At 41.5% G+C, this 20,165-nt stretch overlaps 1 protein-coding gene across 1 annotated transcript in view; it reads left to right on the forward strand.

Moving 5' to 3' along the window:
* LRRC2 (leucine rich repeat containing 2) overlaps positions 1-17,371 on the forward strand; it is a 37,451-nt gene extending 20,080 nt beyond the window's left edge. The window contains exons 3-9 of the mRNA XM_025989841.2: positions 727-934; positions 2,861-3,017; positions 4,372-4,508; positions 8,416-8,561; positions 10,109-10,264; positions 12,601-12,737; positions 15,330-17,371. Of these exons, the coding sequence (XP_025845626.1) occupies positions 727-934; positions 2,861-3,017; positions 4,372-4,508; positions 8,416-8,561; positions 10,109-10,264; positions 12,601-12,737; positions 15,330-15,379 (991 nt within the window). The 3' untranslated portion in view covers positions 15,380-17,371. The remainder of the gene's footprint in view (positions 1-726; positions 935-2,860; positions 3,018-4,371; positions 4,509-8,415; positions 8,562-10,108; positions 10,265-12,600; positions 12,738-15,329) is intronic.
* Positions 17,372-20,165: the final 2,794 nt, after the last annotated feature.

Genomic DNA, 20,165 nt, shown 5'->3' on the forward strand with positions numbered 1-20,165 from the left:
GCTACAAGATTTCTACGAGTTCACTTTTTTTTTTTTTTAAAGATTTTATTTATTTACTCATGACAGAGAGAGAGAGAGAGGGAGAGAGAGAGAAAGAGAGAGAGAGAGAGAGAGAGGCAGAGACACAGGCAGAGGGAGAAGCAGGCTCCATGCAGGGAGACTGACGTGGGACTCGATCCCGGGCTTCCGGGATCACGCCCTGGGCTGAAGGCAGGTGCTAAACCGCTGAGCCACCGGGGTGCCCCTAGGAGTTCACTTTCATCTGTGTGGAGATGTAAAGATCTGTCAGGTGTTTTATAAACTAGGGCTGCCTATATATTTCATACCAGATGCCCTTGAAGGAGTAGCATATTCCTGTGGCCCTTCATTAAAAAAACAAAACAAAAAAACAACCTGGGCTAGCAAGCACATAATATCAAAGGGAATTGTAATTAATTAAATGCATAGGTAACTCTGGTAGAAATTTTAGGCAGGGATTCCATCCCACTCACCTTCTCTACTTTTTTAGTCAACGTTGCTGATAACCCACAACTCTGAGGGTTTAAGATGCCCCCTACGTTCCCAGGAGGGCTGAGGTTTGGGGTTGGGGGAGAGGGTGGTGCTTGAGATCAGCTGCTTGGGGAAGGATCACACCTGCCTGCCTGCGCCCAGGTGGCCTGCCGGCTTCTCTTGGCAGGTGAGGGCGGTTCCCCAGGAGAGTGACTTCAGCTTCTGCTGCCCCTTTAGGATAAAGGAGGAGTGGAACTTCGTGGCCGAGTGCAGGAGGAAAGGCATCCCCCAGGCTGCCTACTGCAAGAATGGCTTCGTAGACACCAGCGTGAGGCTTCTGGAAAAGATCGAAAGGAACTCCCTCACCAGGCAGAGCTCGCTTTCCAAGGAGAGAGACAAACAGAGCAGTCCGTTTGTGTTTGAACTTTCGGGGGAGCAGTGGACGGTGAGTGTGGCAAGGGGATGCCCGATGCGCTGATCTCAAGGCATTGTTAGGCCTCGGCTTTGCCCCAAAGAGTGCTGCTGCCTCTAGAGAGCTTTCCCTTGGATGGGGAGGAGCCAATTGCCTGCTCTGAACCGAGTTCTTGTCCCCCTTGTTCCCGGCAGAGCAGGGCTGGGCTCTGTGTCCTGAGAAGGGCAGTGGGATCCCCTCGGATCCCTCCGAGGCTGGCAGGCAGGGGCTGGGACAGCCCAGGATGGCACAGCCTTTAAAATGGGTATTTCTGCAGTCTCTCCCCCAGACGTTTAAAATCATCCTTTACCTTTTTTTTTTTTTTTTAAAGATTTTATTTATTTATTCATGAGAGACAGAGAAAGAGAGGCAGAGACACAGGCAGAGGGAGAAGCAGGCTCCATGCAGGGATCCCGACGTCCTGGCTCTCCAGGATCAGGTGGTGAAGGTGGCGCTAAACTGCCAGGCCAGCCAGGCTGCTCCCCCCACCCTTTTTAAAATGAACCGAGCCTTTCACCTAACATCCCCCAGTGGGTGGTGACAAACCCTTTAGCTACTTTTCCTCCTGAGATTCTGAGGCCAGGACAAAGAAGTCCCCGTTTCTTGCCTCAGGTGTTTACAGGTGGCTCCTGCTCCCACTGCCCCTGGCCTGCTGCTTTGCTTGGAGAAGCGTCTGACATTTTCTGGTGGTGGAAGCAGCACCTGAGCATGTCATGAGCAAGCAAATGGGGACTCTGGTCCCTTTCTGGGGGACAGGGTTCTCTGCAACCTGCCCTCCATCTCTTTATCCCTTCAACTTATGGCTGAAGTGACTCTGGGCTGGGAGTCTAAATTTTTGAGGGGTGATTGTGGGGCAGACCTTTATTGACCATGTGATCTGGGGGTAGTTTACTCCACTTTCATATATTTTATCTCCTCCCCAGTAAAATGGTGCTAATGCCTGCCTTGGCTCCCTCTGTGGGCTGTTGTGGGTTCTGAATGAGCCGATATTCTATGACCCTGACTTGTTAGCCACACAGCCCTCTGAAACAGGGAGAGATGATTACTGTACAACCTCTAGTCATATTTCTCCTGCATCCCTATCATTGAGATCAGTGGGTACTCTTCGGGATTTCTAATTAAGTACCGCTGGTAAGTCATTCTCATCTGCCATCGTCAAACATGGTCCTGCCCTAAGCACTTACCCCATAGGGGTTACCCAGCCCACCTGGAGAACCTACATTGAGAAGCACTTCTCAGCACCTTTACAATTGTATCCCAGAGCCCTCGAGCTGGGAGAGGCCTTGGTTCTGCCCAGTTCCTCTGTCACTTCACAAATGAAGGTGCAGGGTGGTGGTGTACCTGGAAAAAGGCAGAGCCTGGCCCAGAATTCCGGTCTCTTCGCTGTCTTTCTGGTGCTTTCATATGACTGACTCATAAAAACATTGAGAAATGTGGCACGGCAAATATTAGATCTCTATCAAGCAGCTACCTGGGAAGGGACATGTAGCACAGATTTTAAAATCTAGTGCATGGACAGATTTTGTTTTCAGAAAGTGTTAAAGTAGTGCATTGTAAAAAAAACAAAAATAAAATAAAAATAAAGTAGTGCGTTGTAAATAATATATGTCGTGGCTGTGGGTGTGAGCCTGGTTGTGTGCACTGGGGCATTTGATCTTAATATCGTGAATTCACAGCTGTTTTGAAATTGGGCTAATCTGCTATTGTGAAATCAAGGGCAATCGCAGAATCTGAAAGTGGCTTCGTGGAGTGACTGTAGAGCTGGCTAAGGTAAGGCCTAATCCTCTTACCTGTGCCCTCTCGCCTCCTGTCTTTTATGTTAATGCCCGGTTGTACTTGGCTTTGTGCACACCGCCACTCAGCTAGGGCTCCGACACCTTGGGGAACCAGCTGTGGCTGATGTAATTCATTCTATTGTAGGAGCTCCCCGATTCCTTGAAGGAGCAGACACACCTGAAAGAATGGCACATCAGTAATACCCTGATTCAAAACATTCCTACCTATATTGAGCTGTTTCAAGCGATGAGAATTCTGGATCTGCCAAAAAACCAAATCTCCCGACTTCCAGCTGAAATTGGTATGTTCCCCAGTGGGAGCCTCCCGTGTTCTCGTCTGGCAAGCCAGCAGGTGGTGGACAGGTGGTGGCCTGGCGCTTCCTTCCCCTCCTGGCCCAGGTCGCTGCTGGGCTGGGGTGTTTCCTGTGGTCCCAGAGCTGCACCTTGCTCAGGGCGGTGATGTCACCATCCCACCTGCAGAACTCAGCACAGACATTTGCCAATGGCTCAGAAGCTAGAAATCCCATGAGCGAGCAATGCCGTGTTCCAGAACTTTTTCTTTTCTGTTTTAAAAAATTTAACTTCAATTTGCCAACATATAGTGTAACACCCAGTTCTCATTCCATCACATGCCTTCCTTAGCGCCAGTCACCCAGTTACCCCATCCCTCCACCCACCACCCCTTCTGCAACCCTTTGTTTGTTTCCCAGAATTAGGAGTCTCTCATGGTTTGTCTTCCTCTCTAATTTTTCCCCAGTTTCCCCTCCCTTCCCTTACAGCCCCTTTCACTATTTCTTATATTCCTCACATGAGTGAAACCATATGATGATTGTCTTTCTCCGATTAACTTATTTCACTCAGCAGAACACCCTCCAGTTCCATCCACAAATGTAAATGGTAGGTATTCCCCTTTCTGATGGCTGAGTAATATCCCATTGCATATATATGCCACATCTCCTTTATCCACTCATCTGTCGAAGGACATTGTGGCCCCTTCCACGGTTTGGCTACTGTGGACATTGCTGCTATGAACATGGGGGTGCAGGTGTCCATCATTTCACTACCTCTGTGTCATGGAGTAAATACCCAGTAGTGCAATTGCTGGGTTGTAGGGTAGCTCTATTTTTAACTTCTTGAGAAACCTCCACACTGTTTTCCAGAGGGGCTACACCAGCTTGCACCCATATTTTCTTTTAGTTTTAGAAAGTTAAGCATGCAATGACATGTTCACAGTTAACATAAAATACAACCACTTATTCCTGTATAAGTTTCACCTATTATGTCCTTTTGATCAACATTTTAAAATTCTCCATCATTTTTCTGTTCAGCTGCAGTACCTTAAAATGAAGACTACAATGACCATTGCTGCTTCTTTCTCTTGGAGTGTTAGGGGCAAAGGTCTGGGGGTTGCCAGTAGTTCCATGAAGGATTTTGCTTACCAGAGAGTAAGCAAAAAATTCTTTGATCAAAGACTGACATGCTCAGGCTAAAAGACAAGTTGACATTTAATAAGGTGCTTAAAAAACAAATACAAAATTATGTTTCATGCCTTCCCCATCATCATTTATAAAAATGTTTTATATCTTTGTTTCATGTTTGTTGTTAAAAAACCTTAAGGGATCTTCCCCCACGGATGTTCATTTGTTCTGATGACAGGTTGTTTGAAGAACCTGAAAGAGCTCAATGTGAGTTTCAACCATCTGAGGAGCATTCCTCCAGAACTGGGGGACTGTGAAAATCTAGAGAGATTGGACTGTTCTGGAAACCTAGAATTAACCGAGCTCCCCTTTGAAGTAAGAAAGCAATTATATTTGCACTATGATTTACTTCTATTTGGTTTATGACATGGGATGATCCATAATGCAGGGGAGATATTTTACAAGGTGAAATCCATCTTTATTATGTTATATTTTCTTGACACTTTAATCGCCCTATACCAGCAATTAGAAGATCTTTTATAATGTTCTTACACTAGGCCAGGAGCTGAGTGTAAGTTCAGTTCAGAAAAGCTATCAAAAACAAACAAAACTAGGCAAAACATCCTGTTTTCATACGAGATATTTTTATTTAATTCCTATTCAGTATATGATGCCTCTTGTCTGTAATGCAGATCCAGACTTATTTATCCATAGTGGCACAATAAATTGGAAACAATTGGAAATAAAGAGGTAAAGTTTTTTTTAAAAAAGTTGATATATTCATAAAAACTGGCAGGTAAACAAAGTAATCTTACAGATAGGATTTTGAAAGCCCATTAATTTAAACAATATTCATTGGTGACTTTTAATCTGTATTCATTGGAGAAATGATTCAAATCACATTCTGATAAAATGGAGCAGCTGAGAGGGAAGAGTGTTTGTTGGCAAATAAAACTCAACAGGCTTCTTATGCTGAAGGAAGATAGCCATCTCCTAATCCTGCTGGTCACGAACAGACTGGAGACAGTATTGCTAGTGTGGTGCTGACAAGGCCCTGGCTGCTGATTATAGCCCTAGATTGGGTGTTACTCTCCTTGCCTGGAAATTCCTGGGTGGGAGGAAGTGGCTGCTTCTGCTGTTGCCCCAGGAAATGCCCAACAGTGGTCCAGGTGAGGTGTCCCCCAGGGCCATGACTCCGATAACTTATTTATTTAATCGGCCCCTGGTGTCTCCCAGGGCCATGACTCCCTACATGAGACCGCTCATTCTCCAGGCCTCCCCAGTTTAGAAACTGGCTCAGTCTTTTCTCGGTCATCCAGGCTGGAAGCAAGCCAAGTCATCATGACCTCTCTTGTTCCCATGCCCTGTATCCACTCTGTAACTAAGTCCTGTTGAAAATGCCCTTGAGAATAGGTTCTGTATCTGACTACCACCCAGCATCTTGCCACTAACACCCTAGTCCAAGCCCGTGCTGTCCATCATCTGGCCTGGAACAACAGCCTCCTGGGCTTTCCTCTCTGTCCTTTCTCTCCTCCTACCTTTATTGAGATATAACTTGTATACTCCCAAATTCAACTATTATAAGTGTACAATTCACCATAATTCAATTTTAGGATAATTCTATCATTGCTCAAAATTTAGTCTTGCCTGTTTGCAGTTAGTCCACATGAGATGGCATATAAGGCAGCACTCAGCAGCCACAATTTGTTTTCTTTTTTCCTGGCAAACGGCCACGTGCTGCTGATTCACTTAACCTATATTGACATCTGTGGGAACAAGTGTACTGTGGATATAGATTTTTAGGCTCTTTGCTCTGAATGGGATTCTGTAAATGCTCTGTACTTGTTATACTTCCCCAGTTGGCTCTGTTCTAATAGCTCACTGACTCTTTACTATCTTCACCAATTCAAGCCCGAATGGTTCTCAGTGGCCACAAATTCAGCCACCTGTGCAAATTATGGCTTATTCAAGATACATACAAACTATGTAGCTGAAGACAGGCTGCCGGGTCACGTCTCAGCCTGAAGAAGGGCTTCATGGTCATGTCTCGGGCTGCATGGTCATATCTTAACCTTGTATTTATCCAAAGGAAGCACATAGCACTGCAGGTTCTGGTCTCTACAGACTCAGGAAAGCACTGTTTTCCTGGATGCCATATCCAAATGCTGGCATTAAAAAAACTTTTTTTTAAAAGATTTTATTTATTTGTTTGAGAGAGAGAAAGAGACAGAACATGAGCAGTAGGGAGGAGGAAGAGGGATAAGCAGACTTTCTGCTGAGCAAGGAGCCCGATGTGGGGCCCAATCCCAGGACCCCGAGATCATGACCTGAACCAAACCAGACACTTAACCACTGAGCCACCTGACTGAGCCAACCAGCTGCCCCTAATTTTTTTTTTTTTATGGCTAGAAACATAATATTACATTTACCATTGTGACTATTTTTAACTGTATGGTTCAGTAGGGTTCAATGTACTCATATCGTTGCTCCTGTCTTCATGAGGATGTTTCTCACACAAATAATTGATGCAATTCAGAAATCAAATTCAAACAGACTGCAAGTAGAATGAATGGCTCATGGAGGGAACTACCAGGAATTTTGAGACAAAGGTAAAGATAAGGAAACTTCTGTGTAAATGAGTATTGTATTTACTCTGACAGAATGTCAGATTTTTATCTGGACAGCACTGGAATTTTCAAGCAAATATAACTACATTTCAAAAGAGTTTATTTCATTTTGCCCTTGATGAAAGTAGCTAGTGAGGAGTGACTATATCTAGGCACTTGCTCTCCTTGCTAGTTTAATGCCACTATGATTTTCCTTATTTTAATTTTCACAAAAGTCTTAACATATTGAGGATATTTAAAGGAAAGAAGTTGGGGTGCTTGGGTGGCTCAGTCAGTTAAGAGTCTGCCTTTAGCTCAGGTCATGATCCCTGGACATGATCAAGCCCCCATGTCAGGCTCCCTGCTTTTCCCTCTGCCCGCCGCTCCCTCTGCTTGTGATCTCTCTCTCTCTCTCTCTTCCTCTAATAAATCTTTTTTAAAAAAAAGTAAAGAACTTTTTCTTTTACAGTCTGAAAAATGTACCTTCTACATTTATTGTAAAAAGAAGAAATATAAGAGACACTAGGTAATTCAGTCTTGATTTTTCAGCTGATCTGAGAACCCCAGCAACACAGTCAGAGACTTTGGACTGACTTATGGGCACCCCAAACATCTTTTTTGATGACTTATTTGCTGTCACATTACTGTCTTCACATTTATTTTTATAAATTCAAAACAAGAGTAAAATTAGAATGTGCCTATTCAAGGGGGTGAGTTTGACCTGCGTGCCACTAAAGCAAATGCAGCAGTATGGAACGAGGTAATATATTAAGGTAAAAAGAGACCTAAGCTTATTGCTTCTTTCTTTTCTATATTTCAGTCATTCCTTCTGTTGGTCCAACTGGCTCCATATTGCATATTACATAACAGTCTTGAAAATATATTCTGAGAGGCAGGCCAAATTCTATTTGTGGACTCTGAAAATAAGTCAGTAAAAGGTAGCTCCTTCTGTATGTCATAACCACGACCTGACTTACAAAAACAAATCCAAACATGGGACACTCTTCCTACTTTATTCAGTTGTCATAGATTTGAGCTCAAAATAAAAAACATATATTTCCCTTCACATCCAGTTACCATGTAGACATAAAGAGTAGAGATTTCTGATTACTTGCCATGTCCTTTTATGAGTTCAAATGTGAGTCTTTTTAAGATTTGCCAGAACTCCTTGTGGCTGTCTTTAAGTCATTCTATTTTTTTAAGGCTTGCGCTTTTTGTCTTCTGTGACTTTGTACATGCTGTTCCCCATCTGGAATTCACTTCCCTATCTTTCTACCTGTCCAGGAACTGCAGGACCCAGTGCAAAAACCCCACTCTCTGTGAAATCTTTTCTGACCCCTGGCCCTTATCCTACTGTGACATTGGCACATTAGCCCCTTAGGTCTGTGTTACCAAGCACTGCTGGTTGAAAACTTCTTCACATTAGTTCTTGCTACATAGAATTGTGTTGCTTATTTTCAAAAGTGTGAACTCCTGGAGGGCATCTGTTGTGTGCTGTTGACTGTAGCATCCCCAGCATGGAGCACATCATCAGCGCTCCCAAAATACATACTCTACTGATCTGTGTTGCATATATTCTTAGAAGTGCCTGTGGGATGAAATATTCCCTGAAAATTATTAGTTGAAGATTCCCTGTCTTATAAAAGTAATTAGAATATGTTGTTATTCCTTTCTAGTTAAGTAACTTGAAGCAAGTTACGTTCGTAGATATCTCAGCAAACAAGTTTGCCAGTGTCCCAATCTGTGTCCTGAGGATGTGTAATTTGCAGTGGTTGGATATGAGCAATAATAGCCTGAATGACCTGCCCCAAGATATAGACAGGTAGCTACTCGCATCCTGAAGGTGAGGTGTTTGCATCAGTTACTAACGCCTTAAACACCGTTAACATTTTTAACATGCATAACATGCGAATGGTCTTTGAAATCAATGAATTTTCCAAGAGCTTATTGTTTCTGGGAAATGTGTTTTGTTCTTTATATAATAAGATAGTTTCCAGTCTTCGTCCTACATGTTATACGTGTGTGTATGTGCGTTTGAACACATCTCCATTATCTTGGTGACTGTTAATTTACTTGAGTCCTCAACAGAATGACATCATTAACTTTCCTTTACCCCACAGAAATAACAAAGTGTAGTAGTATATTTGGAAGAGAAACCTACCACTCCATGTTTCTACCTATGTGTTAAAGATGGAAGAGGAATGTTTTGCTCCATGTTTAGAATATCAGTGAGAATAATTTTTACTGGTTTCATTTATTGATTTATCACACATCACCTTTCAAACAAAACTGATGTGAGTAGTCAGGTTTTTCCAATTGTATCCTTGTATTTTGTGTTTAAAAAATAATTATACTGAGCCGCCTGGTTGGCTCAATTGGTAGAGCATGCAACTCCTGATCGTGGGGTAGTGACTTGAAGCCCATGTTGAGCATAGAGCTTACTTAAAAAAAAAAAAAAAAAATTATACTGAATCATGTTAAGATCCATTCATTCACTCATTTATTCATTCATTCATTCCACCAATGATATCAGGCTCCTGTATGAGAAGCCAGGAATTTAAAATGGTGAATGAAACAAAATATCTGGCCTCCTGGAATCTACAGACTTTATAAAGATATAGCATGATAAGTAAGCTGTCGTGACACATAAGCCAAAACTGGCTTAGTTCTGCTGGTCCTTCATATGACCTTTTTCTACTCCTGGTACCTATGATGTGTGTGTTTTCCAGCTTTGTGAGACTAAGTGGGAATTGTTTTAGTTTGAAACACAAGGGGGACTTTGTGAAATATTTGTGAGATCCGTCAAGATTTTGCAAATGAATGCAAGGAAAAACTAGGGGAGGCTCATCGAGTTAGAATAAAATGGAAAATAAGTAAAACCTATCTGGAGCTCATTTTGCTCATTTCCTTTTCATTCTGCAGGTTTCTTTCCATTTTAAAGTTAGAATATCAGACGGGAGAAGAATTCTGTGCTTTCAAGATATACACCAGGAAATCTGTTGCTCAAATCTGTTCATTCTAGGCCCAACTCCAGTAGAGTTCCCTTCCCATGCCCTGCTGCCCCCCCAAGGAATGTGACAGATGCTTGGAGAGGTGTACTGGTTGTCCGGCCGCTCCCAGACTAGTGTCTCTTGTGCAATATGCTTATCCTGCTGCTGTATTTGTCCTCCATTGGTGATTAAGTCCATGAAAACTTAAAAAACCCCAAATCAGGTCACCTGGCATGGTTTTATTTAAACTTTAAAGTCAGTTTATTCTCATAAGGGTTGCATATATAAACTATGTAGGGATTTCATACCTAAATTTATTTGCCATTCACTTTTTTATGAAGTTAATCCTTATGATCTGATCCCTTTGACTTCTTTTTAGGCTAGAAGAACTGCAGACCTTTCTCTTGTATAAGAACAAGCTGACCTATCTTCCTTATGCCTTGCTTAACTTAAAGAAGCTCACCTTATTAGTCGTCAGTGGGGACCATTTAGTGGAGCTCCCAACGGCGCTGTGTGACTCTTCCACACCTTTAAAGTGAGTAGATCCCAGTAGAGACATTCAGACGCAAGGTAAAGAGCACCTGCAGCCTGGGCACCCGCCGTCTCAGGAACTGGATTATGTGGTTTTGGTACTTGGAGGATCTGATCCCTGTTCATGGAGGTTCTGATGCTTTCTTACAGGATATTGAAATTTTTGACATGGGGAGGTAGAACTTGGAGGGTTTCTGGACAAATGCTGCTGCTATTTGAAGTGCAACAAAATGCATGCCCATGTCTCCCTCGTTCTCTTATCCTTCTTTGGTTTCCATTAAGGAACCTGTAAAACACCCCAAACTAAGAAAAACCATCCATGCAAATACAATATAGATTCTTTTCTTTTTTAAAAGATTTTATTTATTTATTCATGGGAGACACAGAGAGAGGCAGAGGCATAGGCAGAGGGAGAAGCAGGCTCCTTGAACGGAGCCTGATGCGGGACTCGATCCCAGGACTCTGGGATCATGACCTGAGCCAAAGGCAGATGCTCAACTGCTGAGCCACCCAAACTGCTGTTTCCCTGTGATAACAGATTCTAATCTGGCATGAGACATCCAACAGCCTTTCTTATCTTGGAAGTGGACTTGAAAAGCCCCAGCTTCACACTGCCCTGAAGCTGACTCCAGGGCATGTCCCCTTGGCTCCCTGCTAGCATGTCCTGCCAGAATTTGAGCCTTTGGGATCCTCCCATTACCTCTACTCTGAGACCACTTTGACCCACAGCCAGCAGCATGAAGCCTCCCCAGAAACCCTTACACGAAGCTGTTCTAGTGAGAGCCACTTCATCCCTGTGTCCAGAGACCCATCGTGAATACCGGGTGTTTGCTAAAACCACCACCCAAGGGGTGATTTCCTTGGGATACCCAGTTCTTTCAGTGGTAAATGCTCACTATTGACATATATCTTTCTTGTCTTCTGTTCCTGGCAATAAGATGTATAGCAGACAGATATAGAGAAAATAACTTACAAAAGGAGAGATTAAATTCATTCCTGTGTAAGCACAAGATGAGCAGGGATATAACATCTTCTTCCCACTAACCCACCATACTCCTTCCATTGGAATGGGTTTTCCCCCTATGGCTGTCTCAGGAATGTCTTCCAGATAAGAAAAGGCCCCCTGGTGGGAGGGATAGCAGGATACCGCCCCCCCAACCCCTTCCACATTCAGCAGCGGGAGTGGCAGGTTCACAACCAAGGACAGGAAGGGAACTTCTGGTTAGGGGAGAACTGACTTGTGTGCGGGTAACTAAAGTCATCTCAAATGATACAACTGTAGGACTTGCAAATCTAAAAGAATCAGATGGAAGCTCTTTGAATTAATAAAAGTTTAATGAAAACACTAGATATACATTTACATTAAGACCTCTATGTCTTAACAGTTTCTTTGAAATAGTCTATAGAAGAATAATGGAAAGAATGATGCCAGTAATTGTATTAACCAAAAATATAAAAACCTAAAAATATAAAAACCTAAAAAAGAAATCTAGAAAAATGCTACTAAAATACCTCTTTTATGTGAAGAAAATGAAAATGTGTTCCCAAAGGCTATCAAAGAGGTCTTGAATATTAAGAAAGATGTATTGTAGATTTCCTTGCATTTATACATTAATTAAAACTACAAAGAAAATGAACTGGGAAACATACGTACTAAAATAAGACAAGTAGGCTTTATCTTCCGTGTGTATAGAGAGCTTCCACAAACCAATGAGAATGATACCACTCAAGCCAGCAGGACCCACACTTGCAGCCAGAGATTCAAGGGATTTCCAATTTTGAATTGAAATAATTACACTGCCTTTCCTGTCAACACGTCTTTCAAAACTGTGAAGACAGGAGATCAAATGTCATTTCAGTTTTTCTTCTTGAGCTTCTTCTTTTTTTTTTTTTTTTTTTGGTAGGAGTCTCCATTTTCTCAGGTGCAGAGATTTTGTCTGACTGAATCCTTTGTAATTGAACCCCACTTCATCTTAGAGTTTGATATCATTCATTGGGAGTAATACCAAACATAGTAGGCATGATCCAACGTGGAAGGGTCTGATGGAGAGTGAGTGTCAGTGTCCACTTCATGGCCACCTGCCCGCTGTCCTCCGTCTATGGCTAAGAAGCTCTCATTCCCTCAGCAGGGCAGTGAGCAGGACTGATGCCATAATCCTCTTGGATTATTCCACAGGGCAGTTCTGCTCATGTTAGTAATATTATGTGGTCTGCTGTGACCTGCAAGGAAAAGTAAGAACTTGGGATTCAGTACCAAGGAGGTTGACTTCTTATGAGAGGAATTCTGTGGTTAAAAATACACAGGCGAAAATGTGATATTGTTTGTATTTTCTTGAATAGATTCGTAAGCCTCATGGACAATCCTCTTGATAACACCCAGTGTCAAGATGATGTCGAAGTGATGGAAAGTGAAAGAGATCGTCAATGCTTTGATAAAGAAGTTTTGAAAGCCTATCTTGAAGATCTTAAAGAAAGAGGTACGTTAATCATATTTAAAGTTATTTTGGGGGCGCCTGGGTGGCTCAGTTGGTTAGCGTCCAACTCTTGATTTTGGCTCAGGTCATGATCTCAGGGTCCAAAGTTAAGCCCTGTGTTTGGGCTCTGTGCTCAGCACAGGGTCTGCTTATCCCTTTCTGCTTGTCCCTCTTCCTGTTCTCTCTTTCTCTCAAATAAATAAATTTTAAAAATCTTTTAAAAAAATTAAAAAAAATTCTTTTAAATAGATATAAGGAATTCCATGTACTCATGCAACACTTTTATTGACATAAGTCACAATGACAAAAGGTTAATTGGTTATTTTTCCATGTACCATATATACATAGTTAATATAGTTTCTTTAAAATATCAAATTATATATGTATACATATATGTATATCTATATACACACACATATAGTTTCTTTAAAATATCCAACTTTTCTAGTGTACTTGAATCTTGATACATTATCAACTATTTGACAGAGAGGCCAGGAAACACACTTAAGACGTTGCCTTACTAATTGTACGTGAATTTTTAACAAAATGACCTTGACAAGAGTATCCCAGTTAATGGGAAAATAAAATTCCATTTCAAAATCCGTTTAAGGCATCCCTGAGTGGCTCAGTGGTTTAGCGCCTGCTTTAGGCCCAGGGCGTGATCCTGGAGTCCCGGGATCAGGTCCCGCATTGGGCTCCCTGCATGGAGCCTGCTTCCCCCTCTGCCTGTGTCTCTGCCTCTCTCTTTCTGTGTGTCTCTCTCTGAATAAATAAATAAAATCTTAAAAACAAAACACAAAAAACAAAATCCATTTAAATTCAACTTTAGAAAAATTTGTTTCTTACATAAATCAAGGGCCGCTTATATAAAAGCCACAAAAGGGAAAACACAAGGTGGCAGTCTAGTACCTAGATCCTTTAGCTTTGGTTTCCCACAGGGTAGTGATAATTCAGAGGAACGCGGAGAGGTCACAGGATCCTGGAAAGGGTGGGAAGCAGTTTCCCCAGGGGCTCTTTCCAAAGTGTTCCAGAAGATTAGTAGTCCTTTCTTCTGCTACAAGCACACAAACACTGGAGGAAGGCCTAAGTCACCTTTTGTTCTAATTACCACCTCCTTCCTGGGTATGGATGCCTGAGTTTTTTCTTTTCCAGTTCTTTTGTTTGTTTGTTTGTTTCTTTTTCTTTTTGTTTTTGTAAGTGAGGTATGGACCTGTAGAAAGATGTCATGCAGGAAGATTTAGGAAGAGGTAGCCCTGGCCCCCAGGACTTTGCAAATGAGTACCTCAGTCACCCTCAGAAAATATGCCTGTAAGATTGATCCTTCCCCACTCACAGACTAAGAATGATTGGTCACATTCAGATATTTGGGGATTTCATGACATGAATGAAAAATACTATTTATTGGGCAAATTAAAACTTTTTTTTTTTCAACTGAGTTAAGCAAATCTTTATACAATTACCCCCAATCCATTAGGCCATCCCCAATCTTGAATGCTTAAATAGTATGAAATAAATGAGAAATTTATGTGAAACATGAAACGATTGGCAGAACTGTTTATTTTGTCAAAGTTTATCTTTGGGTTTTATAGTTTTCCTCTTGTGAAACCTTTATTGTTGTATTTTATAGTTTATTCATAATTACAATTTTAGAGCTATTTAAAAATGCAAGAAAGAATTAGAGAAAATAGGTATTTAGCTTTGGATCTGTTGGTCAGGGATAGAATAATTTGCTTTGTAAGGTTAACTTTAGTGATGATAGCTTTTGAATTCGTTCACTTATTTCTAAATAATCATAATAATTCTATCCTTCATATATTTGTATTGTTCATATGATATCGCCAATATTCAGCTGGTTTTGACCAAAGTCCATAGCTGTAGGGGAAAAAAAAAGGTAGCATTAGTGAGTCATGTGGACTTCCAGCCTCATGTGATTCAAGAACAATGAGCAAGTGAAACCCTTTGCTGGTCCTCAAGTGTTAGTGACCTTGAGAATTATCTGCAGGCCCTGCCCTCAGAGATTTTGCCTCACCAGCTCTGGGGTAGGGCCTAGAATGTGCGGTTCTAACAAGTTCCCAGGTGCCTCACCTTGAGAAAGAGTCATTAGTATAGACAGCATCCTTTGACAAAATTTGTCTGTGTAGGGAGAATGGGCAGTAACCAGTGGGAAGAGAAAGACTGAGTAAAGGGGTACTTCCTAAGATCTTGCTGGGTTTAAGAATAGTCCAAACTTTGCTTATAAACCATCTTCCCTTCTTGGTATCTGACCTGGTGTCTCAGGTCTTTGGCCGTCTATTTCTGTTTTGTCAATTTTTATTATTTTAGGATCATACTGTTTCCCAGATTCTGATGTACCCATGTCAGTTTGTTAGAAAGAGTGCAAAAGAATGACAGTTAATAATTCTGCCTTAGATCTAAATATTTCTAAAGCATGACTAAACGTTTGTGAAAGCTGACTTAATGGGGATAGGTAAATCCATTTATTTCCATACTTAACATAGGAAGTGGTAGTGATTTGTGTGTTAACCCGAACCATGACCTGTAGCTACACTTTGTAATAAGGGGAATGGTTGAGTATATTTGTTTCTTTTGTTACAGAATCTGTTCCCAGTTATACCACCAAAGTATCTTTTAGCCTTCAGCTTTGATACCATCCATCAGAAGACTACATAATCTCCCTGTGCTGTGGAGCTGTAAATCTTGGTATTGTGAAATAATGGTTTGTGCTTAAGGACAAAGTCTAGAAACCACAGTCATAGTTAGGAAAAATGACTTTCAAATTTCACATTTGTGAATTCTTCCCTCTGTTGACTGGAGAATTGATAAGCTGGTTTATATATAAAGGCTCATTTGCAAACACTTGTATCTAAATAATGCACATTTAATATTTTAGAAAATGTGTTTTTCTAAAAAAATTATAACTCAAAGACCAAAATCTGAAGCTGATTGCACTGTTTTTAGGAATCCAGGGATAAAGGGGTTATAAAAAGAGCATTTATATTGGACTAGTCAAATGAGATTTTATTTTATTTTGAAAGAGTTTTAATGAGATATTTCTTTTACTGAGAAAAGCTGTCCTTGGGTTAGTACAAACTGCTATTTTCATATGTTTTAATTATATTTTGTAAGTGTAGGGTCTTGGGAGAGACTTCAGGCATAATTTGGGTATTGAAGGTAGAAAGAAATGCTGATTGTCTGCCCATGCATTGGGCACAGGACACGCAGGTGGTGCACTGGTAGCCCTTGCAGAGGTAGCATGGGCCTGACTGGTCCTGGGAAGCCTTATGTGGCCTGCATGGGTGGTCCTCCTGTCCTGAGTGGGCATCTTGGGGGTCCTGGGACCCACCGTAGAGTAGGGAGCAGAGGCAGTACCCTCAGGGACTCCTCCAAGGTGGCCATACAAGGTAGCAGGGATGACTAGTCCATACTAATGAGGAACCCCTAGCAAAGCTTCCTGGCAGGTACCACAGAACTCTGCCCATGGCCATAATGCTATGGTCCATGGGGAACTCATGAGACTGTTTTATACTGGCAAAGTTGGGATTCATGATAGGGCTTTTAACACTTACACTACACCATATGATTTGGAGAAATTGTACAAATATCTATTTTTATACCACTATTTCGGGCTAAAAAAACTCCAGGATTGTGAGTTGAAGATAAGCTTTAACAAGTAGCTTTTGTGACTAAGAAGGAAAAAGTGCATATATTCACATATATTCATATATGCATTGGCTCCTACATGGTCTAGTTCAGTACCCTCCGATAGAATTTTCTGTGGTGATGTAAATGTTCTGTATCTGTGCTGTTCAAATGTAGTGACCACCAGACACATGTGCTTTTTGACTACTGAACAATGGTGTTACTGAAGAACTCTCAATTAATTAAGGATTTTTAATTAAATTTAAATTTAGTGGGGACCCCTGGGTGGCTCAGCAGTTTAGCATCTGCCTTCGGCCCAGGGCGTCTGAAGTTCCAGGATTGAGTCCCACAACGGGGTCCCTGCATGGAGCCTGCTTCTCCCTCTGCCTGTGTCTCTGCCTCTCTCTCTCTTTGTGTCTCTCATGAATAAATAAATAAAATCTTAAAAAAATTAATTTAGATTGCCACAGGTGGCTGCCATATTGGACACACAATTCTAGCCAGTTGGGTTTTTGGAAAGAAATGAAGGGTGATTTTTATCTTCTCTTATCTGAGGAATAGTCTGTCCCCAGAACTGCCACTATTGACACCCTCTATATTTTGTCTTGATAGATTTAATCATAATTTCAAGTGTTTTATCCTCAACAGATGCAAAACAGGCAGAGCATTCTAAAACCATATGGTAATACTTTAGCGGAGGATTGCCTCAAGTTAAAAACAAACTGAGAAGTAGGTTAAGAGATGAAAAGAGTAGGAAAACGAGAAATCACTTCATTAGAACCTCAAACAATTGTATTCTTTTAACTCTTCAAAAATAGAACTGAAATTTATTGGTTGTACTACTTGAATGATTTTGACATTTTATTTCATGCTATGTCTATATTATATACAGCCAAATTGGAAGTAAATCTTAAAAGGGGGCAAGTAGGGGCTTTCACACAAATTGTCCATAACTTATGTAAAATTTGTTTCAATAAAACCAGTCTTTTGTGCAAAAACCTTGTGTTGGTGTTACATATAAACAAAGGAAAAGTATTGCACCATAATTATCTCATGTTACATAATATTCCGTGCCAATTATAGTGTTTGAATGTGATGTTTGTAGAGATACTATTTAGTTCATTCAAATAAATGTAAAAATGGAGCAAGATTATAATGTAGAATGTGCATCTTAGTGGAAATATGGAGATTTGAAAATTTTATGTGCTGCATATGAACTGATTCATAATTTGGAAAAGGAATTTTCATAACGAGATATATGTTTGGTTATATGGTCTCATTCATTTGGGGAATATAAAAAATAGTGAAAGGTAATAAAGGGAAAGGAGAGAAAATGAATGGAAATATCACTGAGGGTGACAAAACATGAGAGACACTTAACTCTAGGAAATGAACAAGGGGTAGTGGAAGGGGAGGTGGGTGGGGGGTTGGGGTGACTGGGTGATGGGCACTGAGGGGGGCACTTGGCGGATGAGCACTGGGTGTTATATGTTGGCAAATTGAACTCCAATAAATTTTTTTTAAAAAGAGATATATGATTGGGCATTAAAGCAATATGAATAAAAGAATAAAATGTAATTCCAAGAATAAAAATGTTCTGGTTCCAAAAACTTATTATTATACCCATTTTTCAGACGTTGGACATTAAGGGGCAAAGACACTTAGGTAAAATCATCGAGTAGTGCATTTTAATTACCACCAAGGACCCCACACATTTCTTGACTCAAGTTTTCTAGAATGACCATTAGGCATGCTTGCCAAATACCAGGTTAGGGTCACTTAATGATGATGGCAAACGATAAACTCCAGAAATCAATTACTGCCTTTCCTTCTCTGTGTCCCTTTCTTCCCTCCTCAACATGTCTCTTGAGTCTCTCACTACTCCTGAGTGGGAAAGAAGTGTACTTTGAGGTGTTGTGTTGTGGTGGGTGTAAGTTTACGTGATTCTCATTTCCTTTGTCCTAGAGCTGGTCTGTTCCTGATTCACAGCGACAACACTTTGCCTAGCTTGTCTGTAGCAGTATGTGCTATCAGAGAAACTTTAATAATGTAATAACATTTCTTGGCATCTTAAAGGACTTTCCAATTCTTTCTTGAAATTAAATTTCTTGGGCAGCCCGGGTGGCTCAGCGGTTTAGCACCGCCTTTGGCCCAGAGTGTGATCCTGGAGACCTGGGATCAAGTCCCACATTGAGCTCCCTGCATGGAGCCTGCTTCTCCCTCTGCCTGTGTCTCTGTCTCTCTCTCTCATGAATAAATAAATCTATAAAAAATTATTTTTTTAAAAGATTTTATGTATTTATTCATGAGAGACTCAGAGAGAGAGAGGCAGAGACATAGGTAGAGGGAGAAGTAGGCACCCTGTGGAGAGCCCGGTGCAGGACTGGATCCCAGGACTCAGGGATCACGACCTGAGCTGAAGGCATATGCTCAACCACTGAGCTACCCAGGCTCCTAAAATTAACGTTCTTGAGGTTAGTCTTCAGTGAGCTCACAAATCATTCAACTTTCACTTGCCTTAATGTCCCAATGATCTAAATTCCATTTTCTAGTTTATCTTTCTTATTGACATCCACCCATTCCACCCATCCCTGCCTCTCTTTGAATACTGTAGAGTCTGTCTGGAGATATTGGCAAATGTTTCACATCTCCCCATAATCTGCCTTTATTGTGGAAAAGTGCACACATGCACACACGCACGTAAGCACATTCTCATCTCTTCTGGAAGCTGATCAGCCCTGGGACTCTCATCTCTTCTGGAAGCTGATCAGCCCTGGGACTCTCATCTCTTCTGGAAGCTGATCAGCCCTGGGACTCTCATCTCTTCTGGAAGCTGATCAGCCCTGGGACTCTCATCTCTTCTGGAAGCTGATCAGACCTGGGTGTATATTTCTTTAATTACGCATCGTATCACACCACTATTCTATTAGTACACTAACTTACATTATACACCATGCAGCGAGAAATAGTAAAGTACAAAGAAACATGAAATAGAATTTGAAGCTTATCTCCCCAACCTGGGCGGATGGTCCTGCCACAGCCCTGAGCTGTGTGGACCCTGTGGTGGAGAACACTGCTTCGAGACCCAGATTTTCAGCCTAATGAAAACCACGCCAAGTGCCTCCATGGGCTGATGTCATAGAGTCTGTGCAAGCTTCTCAGGGGACAGAACATCCACAGGTCTCATGAAGCTGATCAGCCCTGGGACTCAGGGATCCAGGATTGCAAGGCTAGCTCTTTTACTAACGCACTGCATAAGTTTGGGAAAATCATTTCAGCTTTTACCCACCTATAAAAAATAGTTGGAGAAGATGATTTCTAAGGTTGATTCCATCTTTAACATTATATGACTTGCCTTCCACTAAGAACCCCTTTTTAGGGGCAGCCTGGGTGGCTCAGTGATTTAGCGCCACCTTCAGCCCAGGGTATGATCCTGGAGACCCCGATAGAGTCCCGCGTCGATCTCCCTGCATGGAGCCTGTTTCTCCCTCTGCCTGTGTCTCTGCTTCTCTCTCTCTCTGTGAGTGTGTGTGTCTCCCATGAATAAATAAATAAAATCTTAAAAAAAAGAACCCCTTTTTTATATTAACAACTCAGCATGTCCTCCCTACTTCACTGGTCACTCAGCTTCCAGCTACTTCTAGGCTGCTGGGCACACTTGTTTCTCTTACATGCTTTTTCCTTAGGCATGTATTTGTAACTATCTTGTTCACTATTACATTTGAAGTTTCTGGCGTTTGCCAAATAGATATGCAGACTATGCCCAAATATTTGAAAACAAATAGCAAGTCT

The sequence above is a fragment of the Vulpes vulpes genome, chromosome 9 (genome assembly GCF_048418805.1).
Source record: "Vulpes vulpes isolate BD-2025 chromosome 9, VulVul3, whole genome shotgun sequence".
In the NCBI taxonomy this organism is placed as follows: Eukaryota; Metazoa; Chordata; class Mammalia; order Carnivora; family Canidae; genus Vulpes; species Vulpes vulpes.